This window comes from Buteo buteo, chromosome 17, assembly GCF_964188355.1.
Source record: "Buteo buteo chromosome 17, bButBut1.hap1.1, whole genome shotgun sequence".
NCBI lineage: Eukaryota > Metazoa > Chordata > Aves > Accipitriformes > Accipitridae > Buteo > Buteo buteo.
Window position 1 is genome coordinate 26,167,681 of NC_134187.1, and position 25,145 is coordinate 26,192,825.

Sequence of the window (25,145 nt, forward strand, 5' to 3'; positions counted from 1 at the left end):
AAAAAACCCCTCATGACTAAACAAACAAAAGCCAAACTAAAGTGCTTTTATTAAAAAATGAATAGAACATCAAGACTCTAGTCAGGCAGTATTTCAAGAGTAACTTTATTCTGGGCAGGAGACACAGGAGTGAAACAAACATTTGTAACGTTTTTGAACAAAAACACTGAATAAACAAGAACCGATATGTCTTTACTCACTCTGACAATTCCACCTTCTCCTTCCACATAAGTTCAAAAATGTTCTTTCGAGATATGTTTTCCTCCTCACATTACGGAACATCCTACTCATATCAACAGCCTCATTAGATACAGAAATACCATGGAAGTCGGTTTTCTGGTTTGGGGTTTTTTTTGCTAACATCATGGCACTTACACAATACTTTACGAAAATCTGGATTACAGAGGTGAACGAGTCCACTGTCAGGCTCCTTTATTTCCAACAGTCATTATAACATGTTATGCATAAGCCTGAGAAAATGTAAACAGTAGAATTCTAAAAACATTTTGCATGAAGATGCTGGTACATATTAAAACACATAGTAGTAGGTTACGTATGATAAATTCTCAAGATAATGCTGCTTGTCCATATTTCAGTGTAAAAAAGACCTACATCTTTTCCGTATCTGTATTGTGTACCGAGACAGCACAGTAAAATACATAGCTCAGTCAACTCAGTCCTTACTCAAAAAGAACTTTTTTCCAACTTCAGTAAGAATTTGCTTGAGTAAAAGCTACAAGTGCTGCCATTATACTTCGCTGATTTTCTGTCCCACTGAGTTAAAATTAGCAGAAGTGATTCTGAATATCAAGATTATTAGCTTTTTTCCAAAATAAAGGCTTTACTTTTGGAAAGAGGAGATATGCCAAAAAAATGTACTACTTCTTTTTCTAATCTTTTTGCTGGACTGACCAAAACCTGAATGCCATAGTCAAGAAAATCACTGCAGGGCTGATAAAGGCTCAGAGATTACAGGCCAGGTTCAGATTCATTCTGTGTTAGTTTAAACACGTGGAGTAGTCCCCATCCTTAGTGGAGGGACCCAGGCGTCTCCAGAGGGCTACTAAGTTCTTGGGTGAGCTGAATTTCTCTTGAGATGATTCTCACTCACCACCGGTTTAAAGAGTTGGCTTGCAACAAAGGAGCTCACACTTAGGTGCCTGCAGTTAGGTAGGATGAATCCAAGCCTCAGCAGCCCGTTGTCGTGACTTGTTCGTCTCCTGCTTCCACTAGTAGGAATTAAGCGTATGGCACAGACTAGTTAAATTGCCTACTTAGGTCTAGGGATACTTAGGAGAGGTTCAGGGTGTTCCCTCTTGAGACCAATTATTCACTGATAAAATAAATTAAATGATATCTAGACATAAATACAGATATTTATTTCCACCAAGAGAAACAACTATCTTTCCAGTTCTAACACAAATATACATACTTCCCTTTCCACTTAGCCAAAGACACCATCAGTGTGTGCTTTAGAAATCGAATGGCTGCTTTATTTTACTGCTAGGCATTGGCATTACTGCTTTGGAAGCAGTTAGATATGGTTTGGAGTTAGTACTTGCTATGAACAAAAAACGGAGTAGCTGGACACAGAACATGTCCTTGGCATGTGTAAGTCTTACACGTATACTTTTTTTTAATGCATAGACCCTTTTGCTCCCTTTTTGTCTTGTACTGTCTCACAGTGGACTGAGTCCATAAAAGCAAACACTGACCAGTGCTCCTCATAGCTCCCCTGGTAGCACTGAGCCAGCAGCCTACTCTAGGGTACAGTTTCCTCAAAGTCCCACACATTCTCCATGGGAAGTACTGAAGAGGCCAGCATGCATTGTCAGTCTCCAGTCCACAGCGGCTGCCCCTTGTGGGTGCCAGCAGATCCCCCAGACAGGATCTCACTGACACACCAGCCATTCGGCTCCTTCGAAATGGCCAGATACTGAGAACTGCTCTGATCCCTTTAGACTGGATTTAAGTCTCATAAATATACGATTTGTCTGATCTGTTCATCAAAGGAGCTCAGAAAGGTAAGTATTTCTGTACACTTCTGCAGGAAGATGCATTTTCACAGCACACTTCAGCTTTGGTGGTGCTGTTCCAAAGTGCAGCTATAAAATATGTTCTCCCACAGCACTGTACTGTTTTATCTTCCTTCTGTGGAAGGAGGTGCAGGAACAGCCAAATGCTGGCTGTGATCTAAATGAATCTTTTGCTGATGGCTAGACTCTGGCACTCCTTTCCAGTGCAGAATTAAACCAGACTGTGGGGCTATTTTCTTTTCTCTATAACCTGATAACTCTTTTTCTCTTACAAACTGAGTTAAACTGCTCTTCAAAGAGCTGAATCAGTTTCTGTGAAACTAGCCACAATTTTAGAACATTTTTTAGCAGGACCAGGTAAGGTCCCATTTTATCCAGTAGAGCCTGGGGGCCTTATTTACAGAAGCTGACATATTCTTCACATTGTAAGTGAAGATGTAATGAAGTAAGTAAGTGACAAAGAACTGAAGTGAGCTTAAACTGACTCATTTCCTCTGGATTTTTTTTTCCATAAGTGATTTAAAACAGTTGTGAAAATTAAGAAGTCAGCTGCATAGATACTGTTTCCTTAAACTCTGCTGCTGGCGTGTCACTAATACTTTGTTACTCTGAAACCAGCTTTATAACGTTAATACTGTCTTAAATATGTCTTCAGATCTTATATTCCAAACAACAACAAGTAAAGAAGAAACTGAATCTGATTTTTCTCCTTAGAAATCATTAGAACATTTAAATGAATTTAATGGAGGTAGGTCCACATTCTGTTTCATACTGAAGAGTGCCAAGAAGCAACTTTGAAGCAGGACAAAAGAGCGCTGTGTCAGAAAACAGATCTACAGAAGGGTATTCACCCTTCATCAAACAAGAAGATTCCCCAAATTTGGTAGAAGAAAAAAAAAAAAAGCTGGAAAGCTGGACAGCAGTCCAACAAAAACCTTTTAAAGGCAAAAATAAATTAAAAAAAAAGCCTCCCACTGACTTTCAGCAGTCTCTCAGTGACTAAAAAGGAGAGTTTAGACTGTTAGTCACTCATTCCTTTGATGTCATTACAAAGCAAATGAGTATAGGACAACAGAAGCGTGGCATCAAGATGTGGCATCACTGAAATTATAAAGCCTCATTTAGCACATAAACTTCAGAAAATGTCTAATGAATGCCCCTTCCTCAGTATTTCTCTTCCACTGCAATATTGCACCACTTTGCTTTTTTTATCCACTTTTTATAAAAAGTTGAATCTAATAAAGGAAAAGTTAAATTTTACAAAAGTTTGTTATAAAAATTTATCGTATAAAAATGCCAAACCCCCTAAAAGCCATATATACAAAATGTATCCGATTTATGAAAATAACTGGACCCAATTATATAACAAAACAATTTTATACAAAAAGGTACAGGATTGCATTCAAAGTAATACAAATGAAAGTAAAAAACCCCTTCAAAACGTCTCGTTCATAGAAGATCTGTTTCTTTTAAATTTACAGGTATATAAAGCAGTATGAAATTGTCTCATGTGAGCCACCATTTCATGGGAAACACGCACTGGTTCAGAGAGTATTTCCACACGTCACCGGTGAGCACCATACTTTGCAGACCAGTCAACACGCCCGTGGATCGGCTGAGCTGGTGGTGGGAGAGGCATTAACCTTGGTGTGCTTTTTGTAGGTGAATTGAATGATGGCCGTCCAAGATGGGGTCTTACTGACTTCAGAGAAGCATAATCTAAGGGACAAAAGAAAATGCCATGAGATAAAGGTTCAGTGAGTAGCTGTCCACATAGAACAGCAACTGGATGCAGGTTCAGATCCTTATTTCTTCAGGAAATAAGCCTCCTTTTTTAATAGAATTCGATACTTACTAGAAGATGGATCCACAACGGGTGCTAACTGAACCCTCTGCCCAGCAGAGCCTACTTCCTTCTTCAGAAATGAAGGGATATAACCACTAGTTAGACCGCTTGATCCTACAGGCCCTGAAAGAAATGGCAAGCAACACTTGAGCTTAACACAATGGATCTCCCACATTATCAACAGATGACAGAGGTGTGCACTGACGGGTCATATTCAAGATCAAGCCTGATCACGGACTGATGAAAACAAGAACTTCACTGAAGACACTAGAAATCCACAGATCCTACACATAGCTGCATTCAGGAGACTGCCAGCATCAGGAACAGAAAACAGGTACAAATTGTACTCTTAGGAAGAAGCAGAAATTGCCCTTCTGACATCTCAGCTTTTTCAAGGTTTCTCAAAGCTTTCAAAACTTAGCATTTCAGTTGGAATTATTTTGTTTAACTTTCAGCAACTGGGTCCTATGAATATACTCACTCTTGATTTCTGTGCAGTGAGACTGGGACTCTGGTGCTACACAAAGCTCCTACTGAAGCCAGTTAAGAGTACAACTTCATAAATTGGGACAGATTCATGTTCCAAATTTGGAAAGTCACCTACAAAACTTGTCCCTAAGATGAGCAGGAACAGATCTGACTGACCTGGATCAGCCATAGAAATTGGAACAAAAATAGTTATAAATAAAACAGTCTAGAGTCATAGCACAGATGGACTCTAAACAAATTAACATGCACAGATCAGATCCATCACGCATATGCTGTAATGTACTAGAGCAGCAGAGCAGTGGCAAAGCATATTGTGGGAAATGATGATAGCAAGTAAAAAAGGGAAAAATCTAATGATATCCTATGCAGCTACAAAAGAAGCAAAAACTTGTAGAAGAGCCAGGAAGGAGACATATGCTACATACGTAAAGGTTCTCATGTAGTTTAGCCACTTACAACATCCTCCCACCTTGAATCTTTAAAGAACAATTTTCTGATGAAATTACATCCAAAATTTTAAGTTTTTTATTTTTTAAACCAGAATTTCTAAAGGCCAAAAATGTTTCTTTGGGCCAAGATTCAACAGAAATTTTCTCAATCAAATGTTTTCATAACACCATATGCAAAACAAGTACCGCACTGCAAACTGTAACAACACATGAAAACCTGAAGCCAAGAAAGATTTAGAGAGGAAATACATAGATACAATCTAGAAACATCAACATGTTTAAGTATATCTGGTAAAATCTAATGTAAAAATCTACAAATTAATTACTTCAAATCAAATAATAGGGATTAAATACCTGAAATACCAAATGCCCCAAAAACCTGAAGAAGAAAAATTGAAGAGTTTTGCTTTTTGTCTGAATTTTTTAAAGCTACAATTATTTCACTATTTTAAACAGCATCACTTAAAAGACATGATGATAGATTTTATTTGCTTTATTCACATAACGAGAGAGAAGAATGGTGTGTACAGCTAGTTGAATTTAGACCAGCTTCCAGACAGTCATTTATGCACCAGCTGGGCTAAAATAATTTGTAAACTTGAAAATATGACTTAGAAAAACTGATGCGGGAAACTGAAGGCAAGATGAAGTATTTCAGGTTGAACAGACCTAAGCTGTCCAACCTTCTATGCACATGGTACTTCAAACCAGACTTTCGGGGATTCATTAGAAGAAATTACTAGGTTTCAGTTTAAGGTAGTCTCCAAATCCAAGGAACAGTGCTCATAACTGATTTTGACAGACAGAACAGACATGGTAGCAAATATCTTCGGAGCTGACAATGTATTAGAAATGGGTGACCCCAAAGTACAGCTGTCTGGAATTGCAGAGACATCACCTATTATCTTTTCTCAGAGTGTTAAGCACAGCTTCTTACCTGAATTCATCCTGTTAATACTTCCTCCCAAAGCGGAAGCTTTTCCAGGCAAACCAGAACTGGGCCAGGGATTAGACGGAACAGACTCTTTGTTGGAAGTGGAGACTATGCTATTCCTTGTGCTTATTCCTATTGCAAAAATGCAAAAATTACTGCCCTGAAATCTCTGTTCTTACACAGGCTTGCATTCATTCCACGTGATGCACAATCTTAGAGCAAATGTCCAGTTCAGTGAACTAAACCAAAACCTTTTTGCATTTAAGCTGCCTCTGGGTTACTTCCCATCCTCTCATATGGCAATGCTATGACTAGTCATAGGCCCTAATCCTCAAAGATAATAGTGTAAATAGTTCCACTAGCATCAGTGGCTGCTTATGTCAAGGAACAGGATCCTGACATCAAGGCCGCAAATATTCTCAAGTCACAGAAGGTGAACCTTGCAACGTAAATGAAATCTATGCTTCATATCAAACATGGCATTTTACAGCCTTTAGCCTAACAGTGACAAGATAACCTGAGAGTAAATAATGGTACATTATGTTTCTCATAGTACTGTACCCTTCTTTGGTGTATCTACTGAAACCACAGACTGTGCAAACAGTTTGCAGTAAAGTTCGTTCATATGTCACATATTATTTGTATTTAATCAACATCACATATTTAAGCAGGGTACCTAACATGCAAGGATGTGCTCACAATTTACGGTAAAGCAAAAGCAGGCTTGGGATCAATGTGTTTTACAACCTCCTCTAGTAACACAACTTTTAGCTACCAAAACTCTACTTAAGTGATCCAATTTGAAAGTCATTGCAATTAATTGTTTCAGGAAAAAAGACTGAGTTTACCATCACAATACCTTCTAGTTTACTTAATTAATTTTGAAGTATTAGTACTACAAGTGCATGAACACCTAACACTGCCTTTGTAAACACAAATTATGAAACGGGATACATTTATACTCAGCTCATTTTAAATACAGGCAGACATGCTGTCCGCTTCCTGTACTTCATCCTGCCCCAGTGCTGGTCTCAGTATAGCAGAGGTTAACATGAAGACAGGCATGTAATTCCTCTACAGAGACATGGATTTGCATTCTATTTAACTCCAAGCTACAGCAAAGTATATTCCCACTATTAGTTAGCTTCTGTTGTTCATGGTATTATATACTCATGAGGTAAACATAGGACACTTTCTTTTCCAGTCTAGAAGACCAGTCTTACCCTTCTCAGGGAAACAGTGAATAGCCTGGCACATCAACAGACATTTTCTAACACACTTTAAGGTATAAGAGAGTATCCAGCAGGAGGAAGTACCACCAACAATCCTGTCCCCTTCTTGTAAGCAGGGTTCATCTCAGTTGCTAGACTGCTAGAATGTAGTTTGTATCATGGCCATCTACATTAGCAGAGCTCTTGCTCTCCTCATTTTCTTTAAGCAGTAGCCCCACTCCACAAGCTCAAAGGATAAAGCCTAATGTACCAATGGCTATTTCATACTGCTGTTGGAATTACAGGAAGAAAAACAAGGAAGTATTTTTTACTAACCAGGCAGATACCTAGAATGTCTCAAGTAGTGTTGCTTTGCTGCAGAAACTCGCAACGTGGGAGTGTCCTGCCGGGGAAAGGTCGCATGGGAAGGTGCACTGCTGCCAGAGCCTACAGCATCTGAAGGCTTCAGGTCCAAAATGCTTTCAAATCTATAAACCAAAAATTGCCACACTTAGTCCAATTCTTACAGTGTATGTTTATCCACAGTTGGCCTTCTCATCTCCATCCCATCTCCAGGAATCATTTCCTCATGCTGCATTTGCTACAGTATAAACACACAGACAACAGTGAATATTTTCAGCCTGAAGCCATAGTGCCCCTGAAAATCAGATCTGCACTTCTAGTTCCCTTATATATTGCTTTTAAAGTTTTTATAAATCAGTAAGTTTTTCTCTACTGTGTATGAACGATGGAAACTGCAGAGTCACCCAAAACAGTTTATATGTGTGGAATACGTCAAAATGGTTCATTTGTGAAATAGAAAGTACATATTCAATGATTAACTTGGGAAGACTTAAGCTAAGCATCATTTTCAGTGGGGAAAAATGAACACGGAATTGTATGCACTGTGCATCAAAAAACGTGTTGCAATTTGGAGGTCAGCATTCAACAAGCAGCCAAGGCAAAGCAGGAGAGAGACAAGCTGCATTGTCCTTTACCCGCCTGGATATATGTTTCTAGATCCACAGAAAGCATACAGAGCAACATCACGAAAAAAGAGGCAAAGCCTAAGGAAGTAAGACCAAATAGCACATGGACATAAAAGAAACCAACTTACCTACAAAGAGTTTCATCACCCTGCCTTTTCTTGTTTTTCAAGTCCATCCTCGTGACAGAAGAGCTGAAATCAAGGTCTTCCAAGTCATCCCAGTCTTCAGAACTCTTCACTGTTCTAGCAAGATGTCCCCATCTTCGCCTAGTTTTTTGTTTAAGTTCACCATTTATATGCTCAGTCCCAGTAGATGTTTTCTGTTATAAAGATTGGAAAGAAACAAAACCATGCGCTTACACCATAAACCAGGTGACATAACAAAGAGGACTTCTTTTTCCTGTCTGAAAGAGTAATAGTGGTAGCAGAGCTGTAATAACAGAATCCTAATCTTTCATTAAACATGCTAACACAATCTGTAGCCTGTAGACATTATTACATATCTTCTGCATTTCATCCTGTAATAAAGTATCTTGCCCTGACAGAAGAATAGATTTCTTAGGTCTCAAGTCCAATTCTATTTACATTTCACTATACGCCTCCCAAACAATTACCTCACACTCAGTTTTTATTTCTTGACCTGGGAGTACAAACTGCACGCACATTCATGTTTCCACAAGCCTGTGCCCAGACATTTATACAATCTATTTTTCTTGCAGGACAGCACAGGTACAAATTTGTGTCTCTTCAGCCATTTAAGCTCATCAGTACATTTCAACCTTGTGCTACTCTGTATATGGCCAGTACAGACCCTACTTAAGACTGATCTCTTAGCAGCAGAATTCACACTGTCTGCTCTCGTCATCTATCTTATGAATCCAGTCTCCTTGTATAATCAACAGAAATGGTAGGTTCTTATGCTGAAAGAAGACTCTCTTGTTTTCCATGGCCAGTATAGAAGCCCAAAGGCAGTATTATTCTCAGTCACATAAACTGGATGCCTTAAATGGATGAAGGCAATAGCCGCATCCCCCTCATTTCAATACTATTTAGCTTAATACTTTTCTCTCTGGCATCAATTCCATTAATATTCTGACCACTGTACATCTTTTTTACTCATATGAATTCACAGTGTCATCCTTTAAGTGGTGCTTTACAACAAAGGGAAGCATAAAATGGCTTTCAAATGAGAAATCGACTTGCTTGTTTTATAGCAATTGGATTTAGATTTCAATAGAGTCACTTCCAGTTTCTAGCAGAAAGTTGTAACTATTCTTTATTCCCAATTCCTGTCCTTTCAGTAAAGTACAAGAACCTTGAAAGAGAACAAGAAAAACAAACACAATTAAGGGAAAATCAGGCAGTCGTACACCACAAAGTGTACCTTATGCTAGATGGACCTTTACCTGCTGAGGAACCTTATTGTGAATTGCAGGCAGAAGAACCTGGTTAGACTTGTCCTCCTGTAAGTAGTTACTATGCTCAGCCCCAGAGTTGTCTGTCTTATACGGGTACACCAAGTGCTGAGAAGACTGGCTTTGTTGAAAAGGCCTTGACGAAATGCGGGTGTGAGGTTTCGGAGGCGGTTGTGCTGGAGGGATAGGCTTAATATGCAGACACGATTTATTATGCAGTTCCTTTTGTTTCCCCAGCTCCTGAACACCCAGGGCATGCCCAACCTGGAAGTAGGGATATCGAAGTGCCTAAAACATAATGAAGATGTTAGGATCCAACTTAAGGCACCAAAGTTTTAAACTTATTCTAGCCCTATGTGACGGTACAAATTTAATTTCCTTTTATCTGGGGTGGGAAACAGCAGAAGACCCATCTCTCAACACCAGATTCTAGTGAGCACAATCCACTTCAGAATAATGCCACAATAGTAGAAAAGTTTGAACAGATACCAAGTTATCAAATCCTCTGTGGACTTGCACAAAAGGAAAAGGTTAGGCAGAAGTAAAGATACTTAACCAGGTATATGGCATTTAGCACATTTCCTTATGTGCTGTCTCTTCATGTGTGTGTATGCATGTGCATGTGCAAACACATGCACACCTGTCATCACAGATTCGGCCATCAAGACTTGAATGACCCCAGAGGCATCCCAGCCTTTCCATTCTCCAGTTCCAGGACTGAATCAAGTGAAAGAAATATAACCCTTATGAAAATTAGCCTCTCTTTTTTGGAAGATATGTTGGTAGAAGTATCTTTATCCTGCCTTACAAGTAATTAAGGAGTTGTCAGTAAATGTGATTCATCTCTGCCCATCTTGCTTTTTCAGGTATACTTATCTTCCCTTCCCAAAGACCTCTCACTGCTCAGATTCCTCACCATATTTGCACCTTACTGTAAAACATTTTTTAATGGCTCTTAACACCAAGTTATAGTTAGTATTTTCTGCTTTTCATTACCTTTGAGAGTTCTTCACCTATTTTACTTTTTAACTGCTTTAAAGCTTTTTATTACAATTTGTACTGAAGGTCTGATATAATCACAAAGGTTCAGCTATGGTCCTATTGATATGAAGTCAGATTTGAACCACTACAGTACTGATCTCTGCAATCAGTGGCTACCATCAACATCAGCTGGACCACTTGGGCTATGCTTATGTACAGGATGTTGGGATGTATCTACAGTGCAACTGAGCTGAAACTGGCTTGCAAATTGCCTTGCATAAGCTAGCTTTATCCAGGCAACACTGGGCTGGATGAGCAGACAGTGAGGTGAACTAAAAGCTGGTTGAATGGCCAGGCCCAGAGGGTGGTGATCAGTGGAACAAAGTCTGGCTGGAGGCCAATAGGTATCGGTGTACCCCAGAGGTCAATATTGGGACAAACACTGTTCAACACCTCCACACAAAACTGGAAGGAGTGGCTGATACGCCAGAGGGTCATGCTGCCATTCAGAGGGACCTGGACAGGCTGGAGAAACGGGCTGACAGGAACCTCAAGTTTAGCAAAGGGAAATACCAAGTCCTGCACACGGGAAGGAACAACCCCATGCACCAGTACATGCTGGGGTCAACCACCTGGAAAGCAGTTTTGCAGATAAGGACTTGGTAGACGCCAAGCTAAACATGAGCTACTAATATGCCCTTGCTGTAAATAAGGCTAATGGTATCCTGGGCTGCATGAGCAGGAGTGCTGCCAGCAGGTCGAGGGCAGTGACCCTTCCCCTCTGCTTAGCACTGGTGAGGCCACACCTGGAGTGCTATGTCCAGTTTTGGGCTCCCCAGCAGAAGAGAGAGATGGACATAATGGAGAGAGTCCAGTGAAGGGCCGTGAAGATGATTAAGGGACTGGAGCATTTCTCCTATGAGGAAACACTAAGAGAGCTGGGACTGTTCAGCCTGGAGAAGCTAAGGTTCTTATCAAAGTACGCAAACACCCAAAGGGAAGGTGCAAAGAGGACGGAGCCAAGCTCTTTTCAGTGGTGCCCAGTGACAGGAAAACAGGCAATGGGCACAAACCAAAACACAGGAGGTTCACTCTGAACATCAGGAAACGCTTTTTTACTGTGAGGGTGACAGAACACCGGCACATGTTGCCTAGGGCAGGGGGGTTGCACCAGATGACCTCCAGAGGCCACTCTCAACCTCAATGATTCTGTGATTCTGTGGCACGTATCAATAGCAATGAAAGAGCAGCATTACAGCCTTCAGTCATACATCCTACCTTCACTCTCCTGCTATTTACAGTGACTGGACTACACGTAATTCAGGTGTACATATACACAATGCAGTCACACATTTGATCATTGAGCACACACCCCATGCAGTTGATGTTGCATGTACAAGATTGATTACTCTCTTTTAATTACTCCCCTTTGTCCTGCAAATTGTTCTTGGCTTCTGCTCTTCTCCCTTGTTAGAACTGTACCCCTGAGCAACCGTTAAATGACTGTCTATAAAAGGTGTCTTGCAGTGAAAGGAAGCATCGTATGCAGATGTGAGATAAGAAGACAAACCCAAACCTGACTAGCTGTTGGCCGCTTTTTGGGGTCCCACTGCAGCATGTCTCTCATGAGCTGCACCGCTTCACTGCTAGCATTAGGTACGAGAGTTTTTAGGTTGTTAGGTACACACTGAGGCCAGCGAAAGTTCATGGAGGCTGAAAGTTGGTAGCCTTCAGGCCAGTCGTTCTGGAAGAATGAGATTTCCAATCACAAAGAAAGTTCAGCTATAAAACATCATAGTGCCTAAGTACACTAGCATATATTCTTCTATCAGTAATAGACTGTCTCCAGCTTACCCTAGGCTATATTAAAAATTTCACTAGAAATTTTCACCTCAAGCCTCTGGTGAGAGGTAAGTCTTGCTTTACATCCAAGTCAAAGGCACAAATTGAATCAGGAGATAGGAGTCTTGCCATGATTCTAAATTCTAGCCCCTTAAACCATAGATTTATACACAATATGCAAGAGAAAATGAAATATCTGCCTAACGAAATCACAGTCTAATGACTTCCTTTGCCGTTCGGGGTCTATTTCTCCTGCTCTAAATGTCAGGTTTTATAGCATAATTACATAATGCTTATTTCACAGAAAATAAGTTTTAATTTAGTTTACTATATCAGAGATCAATACCATACAATAGCAGTAAGAGTGAAAATTGATTATTTTTATGCTTACTGCTATTGTGCCATTCTGTATTGTAAAACACCTCTAGTATTACTGCAGTGTGGAACGTCACTTTAGCTACCTTCTTTGGTGTCCCCAAGACTTGGCAAATTTTGAATATAGTATCAATTTCACTGGCGCCTGGGAAGAGAGGCCTCAGTGTGTAAACTTCTGCCATTATACAACCAACAGCCCAAATATCTATTGGAGAACTATAGCTGGTGGATCTTAGAAGGACTTCAGGAGCCCTGTACCTGTAAAAAGAGAGGAAAAAAAGAAAAAACAAATCCCAACAAACAACACGATTCAAATAGGCATACATGAAACCATTCAGCTATTCATTCTTTGCTGTTAGGAGCAAACATCCCTTAAAAAGCTCCTATCCTCTCCCATCCTATACATAAGACTTCATTTTTTTTCTAGAATGAAGAATTAAAACCTACATAAGCTCTTGTAAGCTCTCTTATGCCTTTCTGACATGCAGCAACCCCAGCATGTCCCACCTGCCTTATCAGGCTCCCTCTTTGTTCCTCTGCTGCTGCCATCTGTAAAGTGTCTTGCACTAACTGTAGCTTTTCGAATTATGCCAAGCTTAAATAAAAGTTTCATAAATAGGAGGCATCAAAAGTGGTATTACATGCAGCACAAATTTAATACTTTTTCAAAGGCTTGACTGTAATTTTCATACAATGTACACAAATACTAGCACTTACCATCTTGTGGATACATAATCAGTGTAAGGAGGTCTAGATCGGATTTCTCGGGCTAAGCCAAAGTCTGCTATTTTCACAAGTTCTGGTCCCATGCAAAGGAGGTTTTCAGGTTTCAAGTCTCTGTGAAAGAACCCTAAAATTCAAATGAAATATTGACGTGCATTGCAATGCCAGTGTACTCATTAAAAAAATTACACAGACGCTATCTTACTCTAATTCAAAATGTTTACAGCTAAAACATAACCTACCATGCTTATGGATAAACGCAAGCCCTTGCAGAATCTGATACATAATATTCCTAACTGTAGACTCAGGAAATAGTTTGTTTCTGTGGATAAAAGAAAGGGGAAGAAATAAATATTCATGATTAAGTTCACACATTAGCTTATGCTACTATCTAATGAACAAAAGATAAAAGGTAACAATGACAATAAAACTGCTAGATATATTTTAAGCGCTCTCATGTAGTTTATTTCTCCAATAAAATTTACACAGTATTTGCAGAACTGCTGTATTACATTACATTAAGAGTATATGACATCAAGTTAAGACTATGTGGGGTAGAGAAGAAAAGAAGGGGAGGAAAGAAAGGGGGGGGAAAGAAAGGCAGGGGGAAAGAAAAAATAAAATTGGCCAAACTGAACAAATCTTAACATGTTCAGGTCATGAGGCACACTCCTCAAGATAGCAAGGGTTCATGTTAATTTAGTGCTTTTCATGCACAGTTTCTTTTGGCCTCTCTTCTACAGCATATACAAGCCATACTTTTGACTTTCCCTTGTTACTACCTAACAGCTGATGTGCTACTTCTTTCTCTTCTGTTATCAGAAAGAACAGTCTCATCTGCTACCACTGAAAACAAGAGGCTCTTCTCATAATATTCCAGCAAGATCAGCCATGGCAGCCGGTTTAATGATAGCCCCTCTTACCAGGAGAGGATTCTGATCATACAGCTCTGTACCAGCTGCCTCTGCACATGCCAAACCACAGTAGAGATGGGCTGGGGTGGCAATCAGTGACAATTTTATTCAGAAAAAGCCTAACAGTGAATGAAGAAGATGGCCTGGGCCTTACTCAATTTCCTGAGCTCAATTCCTCTCAAAAAACCTGACCATCACATATTTCAGAAGTGAGCTCAGCTACTAGAGTCAGCTTTACATATTTGCTTGCTTATTTTTTTAATTACAGCAGAAAGAGGATCATGTTTCCTCTACAGTCCCTTCCAGCAAGACTGGCAATTTCAAATAAGACTTAAGCAAATAAATCACATCCTTAAAGGTTCGATTTATACAATGTCTAACCAGTCCAAGGTCTGGCTAAACCGTAGAGAACATGATGTGGAGCACACTTTTACAGACATCTGCCCTTTTTGTTTTCATAAGGAGGTGTAATATATCAAGCATTTCTAAGAAATTCCTAAAGATAATTGGTGTGTATGTTATGTACTTGAACCATTTTCTCAAGGTTCATCACTCCATATAATTAAATATCAGCATCCACATATATGTGCCCAATTTAGTTACTGTTCTATACCTGTGCATGCATAATAAGTATTTTTATGCTTAAAAAGGTATTTTATGTAGTATTCACAGAGATATGTTATAACAGTAACTTCACTTTGTTAAATCAAGTGAAATTACTGACATCTCCCAGGCTGATTCTATGGTCCATAGAGAGAAAATGGCCTCCTCAGAGAACAATTCAAAGCAGGGAGCTATTTTGCCCCAAATTATCCTCTGGAGGATGCTATCATAGCCCAAAGGCTAAAATTAAGACTTTATTAATGCTACAGCAAATATAAAATGCTAGATTTTATTGAGAATGCTGACAAATAAAATAAGCAGTCTTGGGACACGTCAGTTCAAATTGCAAGGAAAAAAAATTCCTAGAACCAATACAGAATTTGACCCTTCATGATTATCATTTCAACCACTTTTTATTTAATCGTTTATTTGAGGAAGCCATAACAGAAGAGGTGGTGACACCACCTTCTAATAGAAAAAGCATTGCTAGTTGGAGTACTTACCTAGAAATCAATGCCTCTTCAGGGTGAGGGCTGTTAAAAGCCCACAGTTCCTAACTCTCAAAATAGTACCCTACTTATCTGCCAGGCTAATCTGGGAAGAGGCACTGGAAAGTCTCACTAAACTGTCTGGGATATGCTCAAAGGTGACAGCCACAGCTCTTACTGCAACACACAGCTTTAAGCCATAGTGATCTAAGCCTAAACAAACAATCCAAAGTTCTTTGAAAAGTAACACGGGTGTTAAAAGCACATTACGCAAGTAATTATTTTATCTCGGGAATGGGTGATGCCGTTACATACCTTTCTTTCATTAACTGATAAAGATTTTCCTTCATGTATTCAAACACAAAATACAGATGATCATTTTCCCTGATAACTTCTTTCAGCTTTACTACATTGGCATGGTTTAATTTCTTCAAAGACTAGAAACAGAAAATACAAACAGGATTTCACAAGGGTCTTATTCTAATGAAAAAGAAAAAAACCTATTTCACTGATGCAAAAGACTTGGCTTCCAAAACTCTTCAGTATTTTAAATAATCAGGCAGCTCTGAGAACAAAGACCAGATCTCCCAAGTATTACCAGTTACATGTACAGTACTGGTGATTCAAAAGCCAGCTATCTGGCATCACAGTAGGCACCAAAACAACTGCATTTTCTCTATAAGTAACTTCCAACTAGCAGAATTCACACTCTCCTTGTACTTGCACTGGCAATAGTCAGGTTAGACTTACGATTAAATATAACCCTGCAAATTCTTCCTTAGTGTTGTGGATTAACCCTGGTGGGCAGCTGAGCTCACTCATCCCTGCACCCCCCCCCCCCCCCCCAGTGCAATGGGGGAGAGAATTGCAAGGGCAGAAAGTGAGAAAACTTGTGGGTTGAGATAAAGACAGTTTAATAGGCAAAGCAAGGGCTGCGCTTGCAAGCAAAGCAAAATAAGGAATTCATTCACTGCCTCCTATCAGCAGGCAGGTGTTCAGCCATCCCCAGGAAAGCAGGGCTTTGTCATGTGTAACGGTGACTTGGGAAGACAAACGCCATCACTCCAAATGTCCCCCCCTTCCTCCTCCTTCCCCTAGCTTTAATCCCCAAGCATGATGTTGTATGGGATTTCCCTTTGGTCAGCTGGGGTCAGCTGTCCTGGCTGTGTCCCCTCCCAGCCTCTTGCCCAGCCTCAACCTACTTGCTGGCAGGGAAGTGTGAAAAACAGAGAAGACTTGAGGTTGTGCAAGAACTGCTCAGCAATAATTAAAACATCCCTGTGTTACCTATACTGTTTTGGTCACAAATCCAAAACATAGACCCATACAAGCTGCTATGAAGAAAATTAACTCTATCCCAGCCATAATCAGCATACTTGGGTCTTCGTTCTCCCTTTTAGATTTTCAGTGTATTCTACATTCATTCTTGCTGTAGCAACATAGTACCAGTATGTGGCACTGTAAGAAAAGTGACCTAGGTTTTCTGCATGTTTGCAACAGTGATAGCAAGGACTAGAAATTAAGGGAGTCCTTAGAACACAGCCCTAAAGCTTTGCTGGTGTCAGAATTTCATGCTAAATGTCTGCCCACAGACCAACTATCCAGAAACAACTGCATGCACAAAGGTTACTGCTGTGCAAAGGGCATGTGTTCTCAAGCTCTGAAAAACAAACACCAATCAACTCCAGGTTTTGTGATAGGAAAGCTCTCTCACTTACACACCACTCACAGCAAGCAGGAAGCAGCTCTCTACAACCAAATGATTTTTTGTAAGACTACAGAATTTTAGTAAGACTACAGATACCCCGTTCAAATGCAGAGCCAAGAAACAGAACTGTAATGCCATATGGCACAGCTCAAGTTAGGGGGAGTTTTTGATAAAAGGGGTGGAAAGAATTTGATGCTACCTCAAAATGCAACAGGGATCGTCTAATTTAAAGTCAACCACTGAATTAAACAAGTACCTTAACCTCTCGAAGGTTCATGCATTCCTCCCAGGAATAAAACTTTCTCTTCATTCTGCAATAGTAGAGGGGAAAAAATGATTAATACATGGTTAACATCAGCTGGTCTTAAACCCATAAGTCTCATTACATCTTAACAATTCAGTTCTTCCAACAAAATATAAGGTGTAATCTCCTTTGTCAAAAAACTTCACATCTCTAGATAAGGTACACTCTAGTAGAACTTAAAAGCATTACTATTACACAGGATTGCCTTTTTTCGTGTATATATCTTGCTGCAAAAATTTCAGAGCCTTCACCAAGTCAGGGTATGCTATTTTTCCTTCCAGTATACGATGTGGTGGAGTTAAGTCTAATTGTAAAAAGAACAAGGGTTACGACAGTTATGAACAACTCAGACTAGGTTTTGAAATGGATCTAAGGAAGACCAAACTAAATCACTTCACTGGGTCTCCGGTTTTATCATATTCTTCTTGCTCCTCTTCTCTATATTTTGGTCTCTGTAATTTCAATACCTTTCCCCTCTAAGTTGTATTTCTTCATTTTTCACTGCTCCTCATGTTTCTCCTTGAGAGTCGCATTTATCATGCCAACTGCTTTTCAAATTCTGCCTTTCCTTTCAACCTTATAAGCAGCTCTGCTCTAACAGAAGCAAACTGAGTGGCAGATCTGTTTTCTCCTAAGGCAGAATACAGTTCTGAACATAATATTTGTGTGTAACGTATGGTCCTATTTGTTCATATGCATTTTGATTATGACTCAGTTCTTTCACACATAACTGCTTTAGGACAAACAGGAAAAAGGCTAATACGTACACGCACACATGAAGAGCACATATTAAACTTACAAAAATACCCAACTGCTTAGAGTCTGGATTTCACAGGGAGTTAGGGACCCTTTGAAGATCTGAGTCTGTCAGACTTTTAGTAATAATTCAGTATTATTTATTACTGTAGGAACTTTCCAGTTTGAAATCAGCTCTTATAATTAGAATAGTTTAAGAACTACAAGCCCTTCATTTCGTGAAGGGGTCTGGATTATTTTTTTTGTTTAAGCAGTGTTTTTGCAGTTACTGTCTTGTGCCTTCAGCCACCAGGCCATTTCTGTTCTTAATAATGGACTGGCATTAACGTGTAAGCTAAGAGAGTAGCATCTTCCGGTTTGTTCTGAAATTTTTGAGTTTCTACCATGTTGCAAAATTCAAATCAAAGGTGCCTCTGGCAAGGTTTGATAAAGGAAAAATACTCTCAGCACAGAGGATTTAGAAAGTTCCTAAAGCCAGCTATTGATGGTTCATACAAAACAGCATTGTACTGAAAGCTCTTTTGACAAGTCTGTCCCTGGGTCATGGTCGGCATTTCAGGAAGGTGCCTGCAATGCTTTACAGCTGTCTCTTACCATGACTAGGACAAATAAGCCATTTACAAACTGAGGTCACTGCTGAAGCAGCAGAGAAAATCAAGTGGATTTCTCAAGGAATTTTAAGAAAATCTTAAGCTGAAAAGACCAAGATGTAATAGCTTATAAAGATACAGACAATGGACAATGAGATCCATTGTGTTAATTATCACTGCAGTATTAACATTACACTGGAAATTAGACCATGAAATGTTATGTTCCATGTAAGCAGCAGGGAAGGGATTGCAGATTCCAATCGCAGAATACTCTAAATAATATACATAATACATGTTTGACTGCACATAGTAGCAGAGCACTGGCACTATAAGCCTATAGATCTCACCCTCTTTATCTTCTGCTGGGGCTTTGGAGGATACAGGGAACTTGAGCTTTGCAGGCTGCCCCAACACAACTTCAAATATAATTGTTGCATGGAATGTTAAGTACTCAAACCAGCAGGACCAAGTGATGCGGACCATAGAATGGAAAAACCTGGACCATCCACTATTAAGTAACAGAAGAAAATACTTACTTTTTAATGGCTATTAGTTCTCCAGATTCAATGCTTCTCCCTAGGAGGACAGAGCCGTAGGTCCCATCACCAAGCTGTCTGATAGTTGTGTACCTATTCATGATGAGGATACTTTAGCTGCAAGCGCATTTCATCCTTAGTGTTTCTCCTCCGAGTGTAACCAGTTCTTTCTGTGGCAGCATAAATATAGAGCACTCAGGACAGTGTGAACAGTTGCAGGAATCATGTTTTCAAGACTTAGCCTTTGGTCTGAAAGCACAGAACATAATCCGTTTGATTTCTGTACCCTTCCAAGATTGTTTGTTTGCAGACTCCATTCTCCTCCAAGAGATATTCCTTGTAAGCTATATGCAAACACTTGTCTTGGGTTTCTCACCAGAAAGGGCCACCCTGTATCTGGACGTAACTGGGTATGTTCCCCAAATCCACTCTTAAAGATAGACGTACTTTACAGCAACCTTGCAGGCAGCCCTAATGGGAGAAACTATTACTCAAAGCAGAGTATAAAGTCCCATAGCTTGCAGAAAATAGTTTGCTATCAGAAAAATCAAGCATTACAGTAAGATAGGAGGGAATCTGTTCTAGCCAAATTATCAAACATGTAATTCACCATCTCACAAGTCGTACTGCTGTCAGTTAAACTAATTTCCTGACTTTCCATAAGGTCCTATGCTAGAGATATATCTGTATGTATTCCTTTAAACAAAGTCTTCAGAGGAAGAACATTATACTCATGTCAGGTAAGACCAAAAGCACTTCACTACAATAGCCCTAAGCGCAAATCAGCCTCTAGAATTAGTAGCCTCTAGATTATCTATCCAACCTTTTGTCCTGACACTGCATGAACAACAGAATGCCAGCTGATAAAGCAAAAAAGTTCTTATGCCTTCATTTAATCTAATTGTTGCTAGTATTTCCTACACTTTAGTTTAAAACAAATGTGATCTATTCTATGTAATTTAACCATGCATTTGGAATAAAACAGAATTCCCCTGCAATGAGGGCTCGGTCCCTGCATTCTCTTTTCATCCAACCCTAAGAGGACAGCGATATTCATGGCTGGCGACTTTTGCCTTCTGTAGCCTGCATTTAAACTACACTTCCACAATTTTCTTTTGTAGCAGCCTTAAATCTCTCCTCCATCTTGCCTTATTTCAGAAAGCCAAATTATGATTTTAAAAGTAATGGGATTATGTTGCTTGAACTCTGAACTGAAATCAATGCAGAGCCACAATCCTGTAGATTCAAGATGTTATAAAGATCTTTTGTTTTCAGTCTTCTAAGCCTATTAGCCCCACTAATACTGATACAGGAACAAACAAAAATTAGGAAATATGATGTTAATACACCTTTTGACAATTTTACACATCGTGTATGAAAAAGAAACAGCACATCTCTAACACTATCTTAGACACCAGATAGTGTCTCAGGCAGGAGGAATTGCCCTCTGGCAGTATTCGTTTCTCTCCGCACACTACTACAGAGAACCATGACAGAGCATCTTAAATTAGAGACCTAATCCCACATTTTGTACTACTTGCCAAGAAACACAGAGCCTGTCCGTAAGAACGGCACTTTGGAGTACCAGTTTCTTTTTGGCTGGTTTTAAGGCTGTGCACCTGCGTAGCATAAAGCTATGTTTAGGCAATGTTCTGCATCTAGGTTAAAAAGCTTTGGCTACTCCAGCTGGTCAATGACTGGACGGCAACTCAGAAGCCTTGGCTCCCAGGCCTTTATTCAGATCCTTGGTGAAAATATCAAACAACAACAAAGCCTTGCATGGTCTCCTAGTCTGAAAATGTAATATTTATTAGCATCCAAACAAATAAATAATTTTATACACTAACTTCAAATGGAAACAGATGGGACTTGTGGACTCCCCTAATGACAGAGTTCTGAAATTGTAACAGATGCAATGGCTTACAATTCATGGACCATTATGTCACCCCTGGCTTACCATTCACATATCCCTTTCCAGAATACTGTGACTGCAGAATGGAGGAGCATCTTTGCCTCCTGTTCGATAACCACAGCAAACCAAAAGATGCATAACGCTGCCAGCACATGGCACTGCTAGTAATAATCACCAATGGCTAACATGGATAGATCGTTTGCCTGATGTCTCTTAAATAAGACGATGTGGCAAACATATCTGCCTGTTCCTTACCGAGGATACTAATTTCAGGCCTTCTCCTTTCCACAGCCACTGATCTTCACAAAACTTATAAGAAATTATCTTTGCGATTCCAGCTCGGCTGTCAAATGTGACCAAAACAGACAAATGAATTGAAAAAATTTTGAGGCATAAAGGGAAGGCAAAGAACCTAGAGAGGAAAAAGCTGTCAGAAAATACAGATTTCAGTGAGGAAGGCATGTTAAAAAACAAGCCAGAATGCACAGAAGTTAACACAGCTCCTATGGAAGCACAAATCCACCCGTATGCAAATCCACTGAACAAAACCTAAATAAAGCCTTCTTTGGTTAATTAAATCAGTACCATTTCTTGTTGAGCTTAACAGTGAAGTTGTTTTTAAACATCTGGTTTACTTTGCAAGATTTATGTTCTGTCTTTACCACCTTCTGCCCTCTCTCACCTTCAACTATGGGAATAAACTAAACCTTAGTCTGCAGACTGTTTCACCTCGGTGGAGTCCCACTGAAATCGCTGAAAAGAGCCCGAGCCTCTGACAAGCAGTTTGCAGAGCCACAACATGTATAATCTAGTCTAGATTCTAGTCTACAACTACAATCTAGGCAAACTGACATCGTTAGAGGATGTAAATACAAACTGCAAAACTGCCTTGGAGTGAAACAGTGTGTTGACGCTAAATAGAAAAAAGTAAAAGCCTTCTTTTCACCATATTGTAACACCGTGTTCAGGCTCTACCTCACCCACAAACGGTTCTTCCCCACAGAAATTAACCAGCAAAGCCCCTTCAAGAGCAAACCCAATTTAATGCATCGAGACTGCTTCCTGACTGTTTAGCATAACTCAAACATACTACTTCGCTTATGTACGCGTCAAACGAGTACCCGCTCCCGTCTGAAGGGCTGCGGCGCCGAGAACTGAAAGCGAAACTGCCAAAACTGAGAAACGCCAACAGTAAACAACCAGCGAGCGCCTTTTCCCGTTCGGTCTGTGCTGTGGCCGTAACCTGAAGGTGTAACTAGCGGGATGCCCAGGGCAAGGCGTGGCCTAAAGCCGCGGGGTTCAGCCGACGCTACTGCTCGTGTTCGTTCGTGAAGGCCGCGGGGGTGCCCCGGGAGCTGCAAACCAAGGGCGGGAGCAGGGGGAGGCATCGCCCTGGGCAGCAGGACGACCCACCCGCGGCGCCTGGCCGACGGCGGGGCGGGGAGGCGACCCGCGGGCCCCCGCGACAGCCCCGTTCGCGGCTCCCGCCCGGCCCTTCACGCTGAGGCGGCGGCCGCTTCCCGGGCTCGGCCCCGGGACAGGCGAGTAACCCCGCTCCAGCCCTCTGTCGTACCGAAACACCGCTCTCCCCAGCGCGGGTCCCCCCCCCCCCGCCGCCAGCGTGCCCAGCGGTACTCACGGCGGACGCGTTTTCCCTCCTCCGGCCGAGCCCCGGCCTGCGGGAAGCCGCGCCAGAGGCCGCTAATGGCGGCGCTGCGGCTCCGCCGCCCCCGGCGGCTGCCACCGCGGCCCCTTCCCGCAGCCTGCGCCGCCCCGGACGAGCTGCGGCCCACGGCGGCCGCCGGCCTCCCTCAGGGCGCCGCCGGCCGCCGAGCCCATGGCGCGGCCCGCCGCGCCCCCCCCTCCGCCCCGGCCTCCTGCGCTCCCCGCCCGCCGGCGGTAGCGGGGCACCCCGCGGGGGGATAACGCCCCACGACAGAGGGGGTTCCCCTCACGGCGCCGCCCGGCCGCTCCCCCTGGCAGGAGGGAGAGCAGCGAGGGCCCGCGGGGGAGCCTCAGCGGCGGGGAGGGGTTTGGGGTCCCCCCAAAAGCCGGCGGCTGTCGGGGGAGAGGCGAGAGACGGTGGAGCAGCTCGGCCTGATTACCGTTGCCAGAGGGGATTACGGCTGAGCTGGGTTTTAACGTCATAAAAAATAAATAATAAAAATCCCCCCGACGACTGGCTTCTCTCACATTCCCCCAGAGGAGTTTAAATAACAGAACTGAACGCAGAAACGCCAAATTGGGAACACGCAGCAAGAATACCGACATTTTAAGCGCTGCCCGGGGGGCCGGAGCCTTCCTCACCTGGGCACCAGCAGCTCTCCCCGGCTCTAGCAGGGTCCAGCTAAGAAAGGGAGGGGGGAGAGGCAGAAAAAGGTAAACGAGGAACAAAAAACTGGCCTCGAGCAATTAACTGATCATCAGATCCGACTGTAAGAATGATTCAGTAAGTCTTAGCTTCTTTTCAAGCTACTTCATTTAGGTTTTAAAAGTAAAGCACAGAGTTACTTCCCAGCGTTTTGTAAGACACGGTGAGCTGGCGGTCTAATTCAGGAGCATGGCGCACCCAGCTCCTCCCCTCGGGGAGCATTTTACATCAGTCAATCCTACAGTGAAATACACTTATTTAACAAGACATGCATTTGTTAAAAAAAGGTATGAGGGAACTCCAGAAAGCTCTGGATGCTCCGGGCCACCACATCTAAATAGAGGCCAGTCTTTGGAACACTTACATTTCTTAAATTTAAAAAAAAAAAAAAAAAAAGAGTTAAATTCCCTCCTAGGGACATGCACGCCTCTCAGTGAAGCCAGCAGGAGCAGTGCACACTTCATCAGAAGAAACTGCTGCTTTAAATCATCCCTGTTACATCTCACGTACATAAACACATACAGCCCAGTGACAGCCGTAGTACCCTGGTTTTCTGTTGTTAGAGGCAGGGCTGCTTCGTTCCCAAAAGGAGAGACACACACCCAGGCAGGAGAAAAGCCTGACAGCTTTGACTCCAACCCCAAACGAGAAGCAGCATTAAAGATAACCAGTTGTATTCACCATCACCCATCTCAACACCTCACCTGCGCTGCTGTCATCTCAATTGTTCACACAGGGTCCGCCAGCCCCCCCACCACCTCCAACCACCCAGCCAGGGATCGGCACCCTCACCGCCCGCCCGCACTCTCCTCCCCGCAGAGGGGCTCTGCACCCACCTGGATGTGAAACCCGCTGCTGGTGCCGGCTCCCACACCCCTGGCATCCCCCCTGGCCGCAGCCACCTTCCCTGCGGCCTGCTCCTGCTGCCCACCCGTGAGCTCTCACCTGCCCATCTCCAGAACGGACCCACGCCTCCTTTTGCTCCTAAAAACGTTCAGGGCTGTAGCTATGGGGAAGGGTTCACAGGTCACACGTGAAGGCCCACACACGTGGTTCTCCTCCAGAAAAAAAAAGAGATGGTAATACAGATTAGAAGAATGGGTTTAGTTTTGTAAAAGCCGGTGAGGCGTACAGAGAGCACGGAACAACTGTTGAGGGAACTGGGGTGAGGTGTACAGAGAGCACGGAACAACTGTTGAGGGAACTGGATGGGCAAAGGGCAGGGGGCCATGACATTCAGATGACCTCGGCAACATTATTATCTCTACAGCCGCAGTACTAACCACTCCTTTGCCACCCGGGTTTTAATCTCTCTGGAACAAGGCCCCGGCCTGACCGCAGTCACCGCGGAAATGGCGGCTCCCGCACTGAGCCCCGCGCCTTGCCGACACCGGGCTGAGGGGCCGCACCGAGGGGGCAGGAGGTCGCCCCGGCAGCCCGGACATCGCCGCTTTCCCCCGGCTCCCGCACCGCGGGAGGGCTGGGCCGGGCCTCAAGCGCAGCGGCGGAGGCCGGGCGGAGCAGCGACCCCCGGCGCGCCCGGACCGTCCGCCGGGCTCGCCGCCCGGGGTGGGGGGAAACGACTACATTTCCCGGCAGCCTCTGCTCCGCCGCCGGGCGGGACCGGCCTGGGAAAGCGCCGCTTCCCAGCCGGCGCGGCCGCGGCCCACGGGG

General features: G+C 42.4%; 1 protein-coding gene across 9 annotated transcripts; it reads right to left on the bottom strand.

The window, feature by feature from the left end:
* Positions 1-1,358: 1,358 nt before the first annotated feature.
* Positions 1,359-25,002, bottom strand: CILK1 (ciliogenesis associated kinase 1). 9 transcript variants are annotated; one of them, XM_075049286.1, is made up of 15 exons: positions 24,755-25,002; positions 24,417-24,529; positions 19,189-19,437; positions 17,259-17,313; positions 15,610-15,731; positions 13,532-13,611; positions 13,284-13,416; positions 12,653-12,824; positions 11,926-12,093; positions 9,360-9,656; positions 8,083-8,273; positions 7,302-7,453; positions 5,758-5,886; positions 3,892-4,005; positions 1,359-3,755 (listed from the first exon to the last, which is right to left on the bottom strand). In XM_075049286.1, exons 3-15 carry the CDS (start codon positions 19,287-19,289, stop codon positions 3,601-3,603), a joined length of 1,869 nt encoding a protein of 622 aa, XP_074905387.1. In that variant the 5' UTR covers positions 19,290-19,437; positions 24,417-24,529; positions 24,755-25,002; the 3' UTR covers positions 1,359-3,600. The 9 variants fall into 9 exon arrangements, with proteins under 9 accessions (XP_074905387.1, XP_074905392.1, XP_074905388.1 ...); XM_075049291.1 differs by having other exon boundaries at positions 19,189-19,358; positions 24,417-25,002; XM_075049287.1 differs by having other exon boundaries at positions 24,417-25,002.
* Positions 25,003-25,145: the final 143 nt, after the last annotated feature.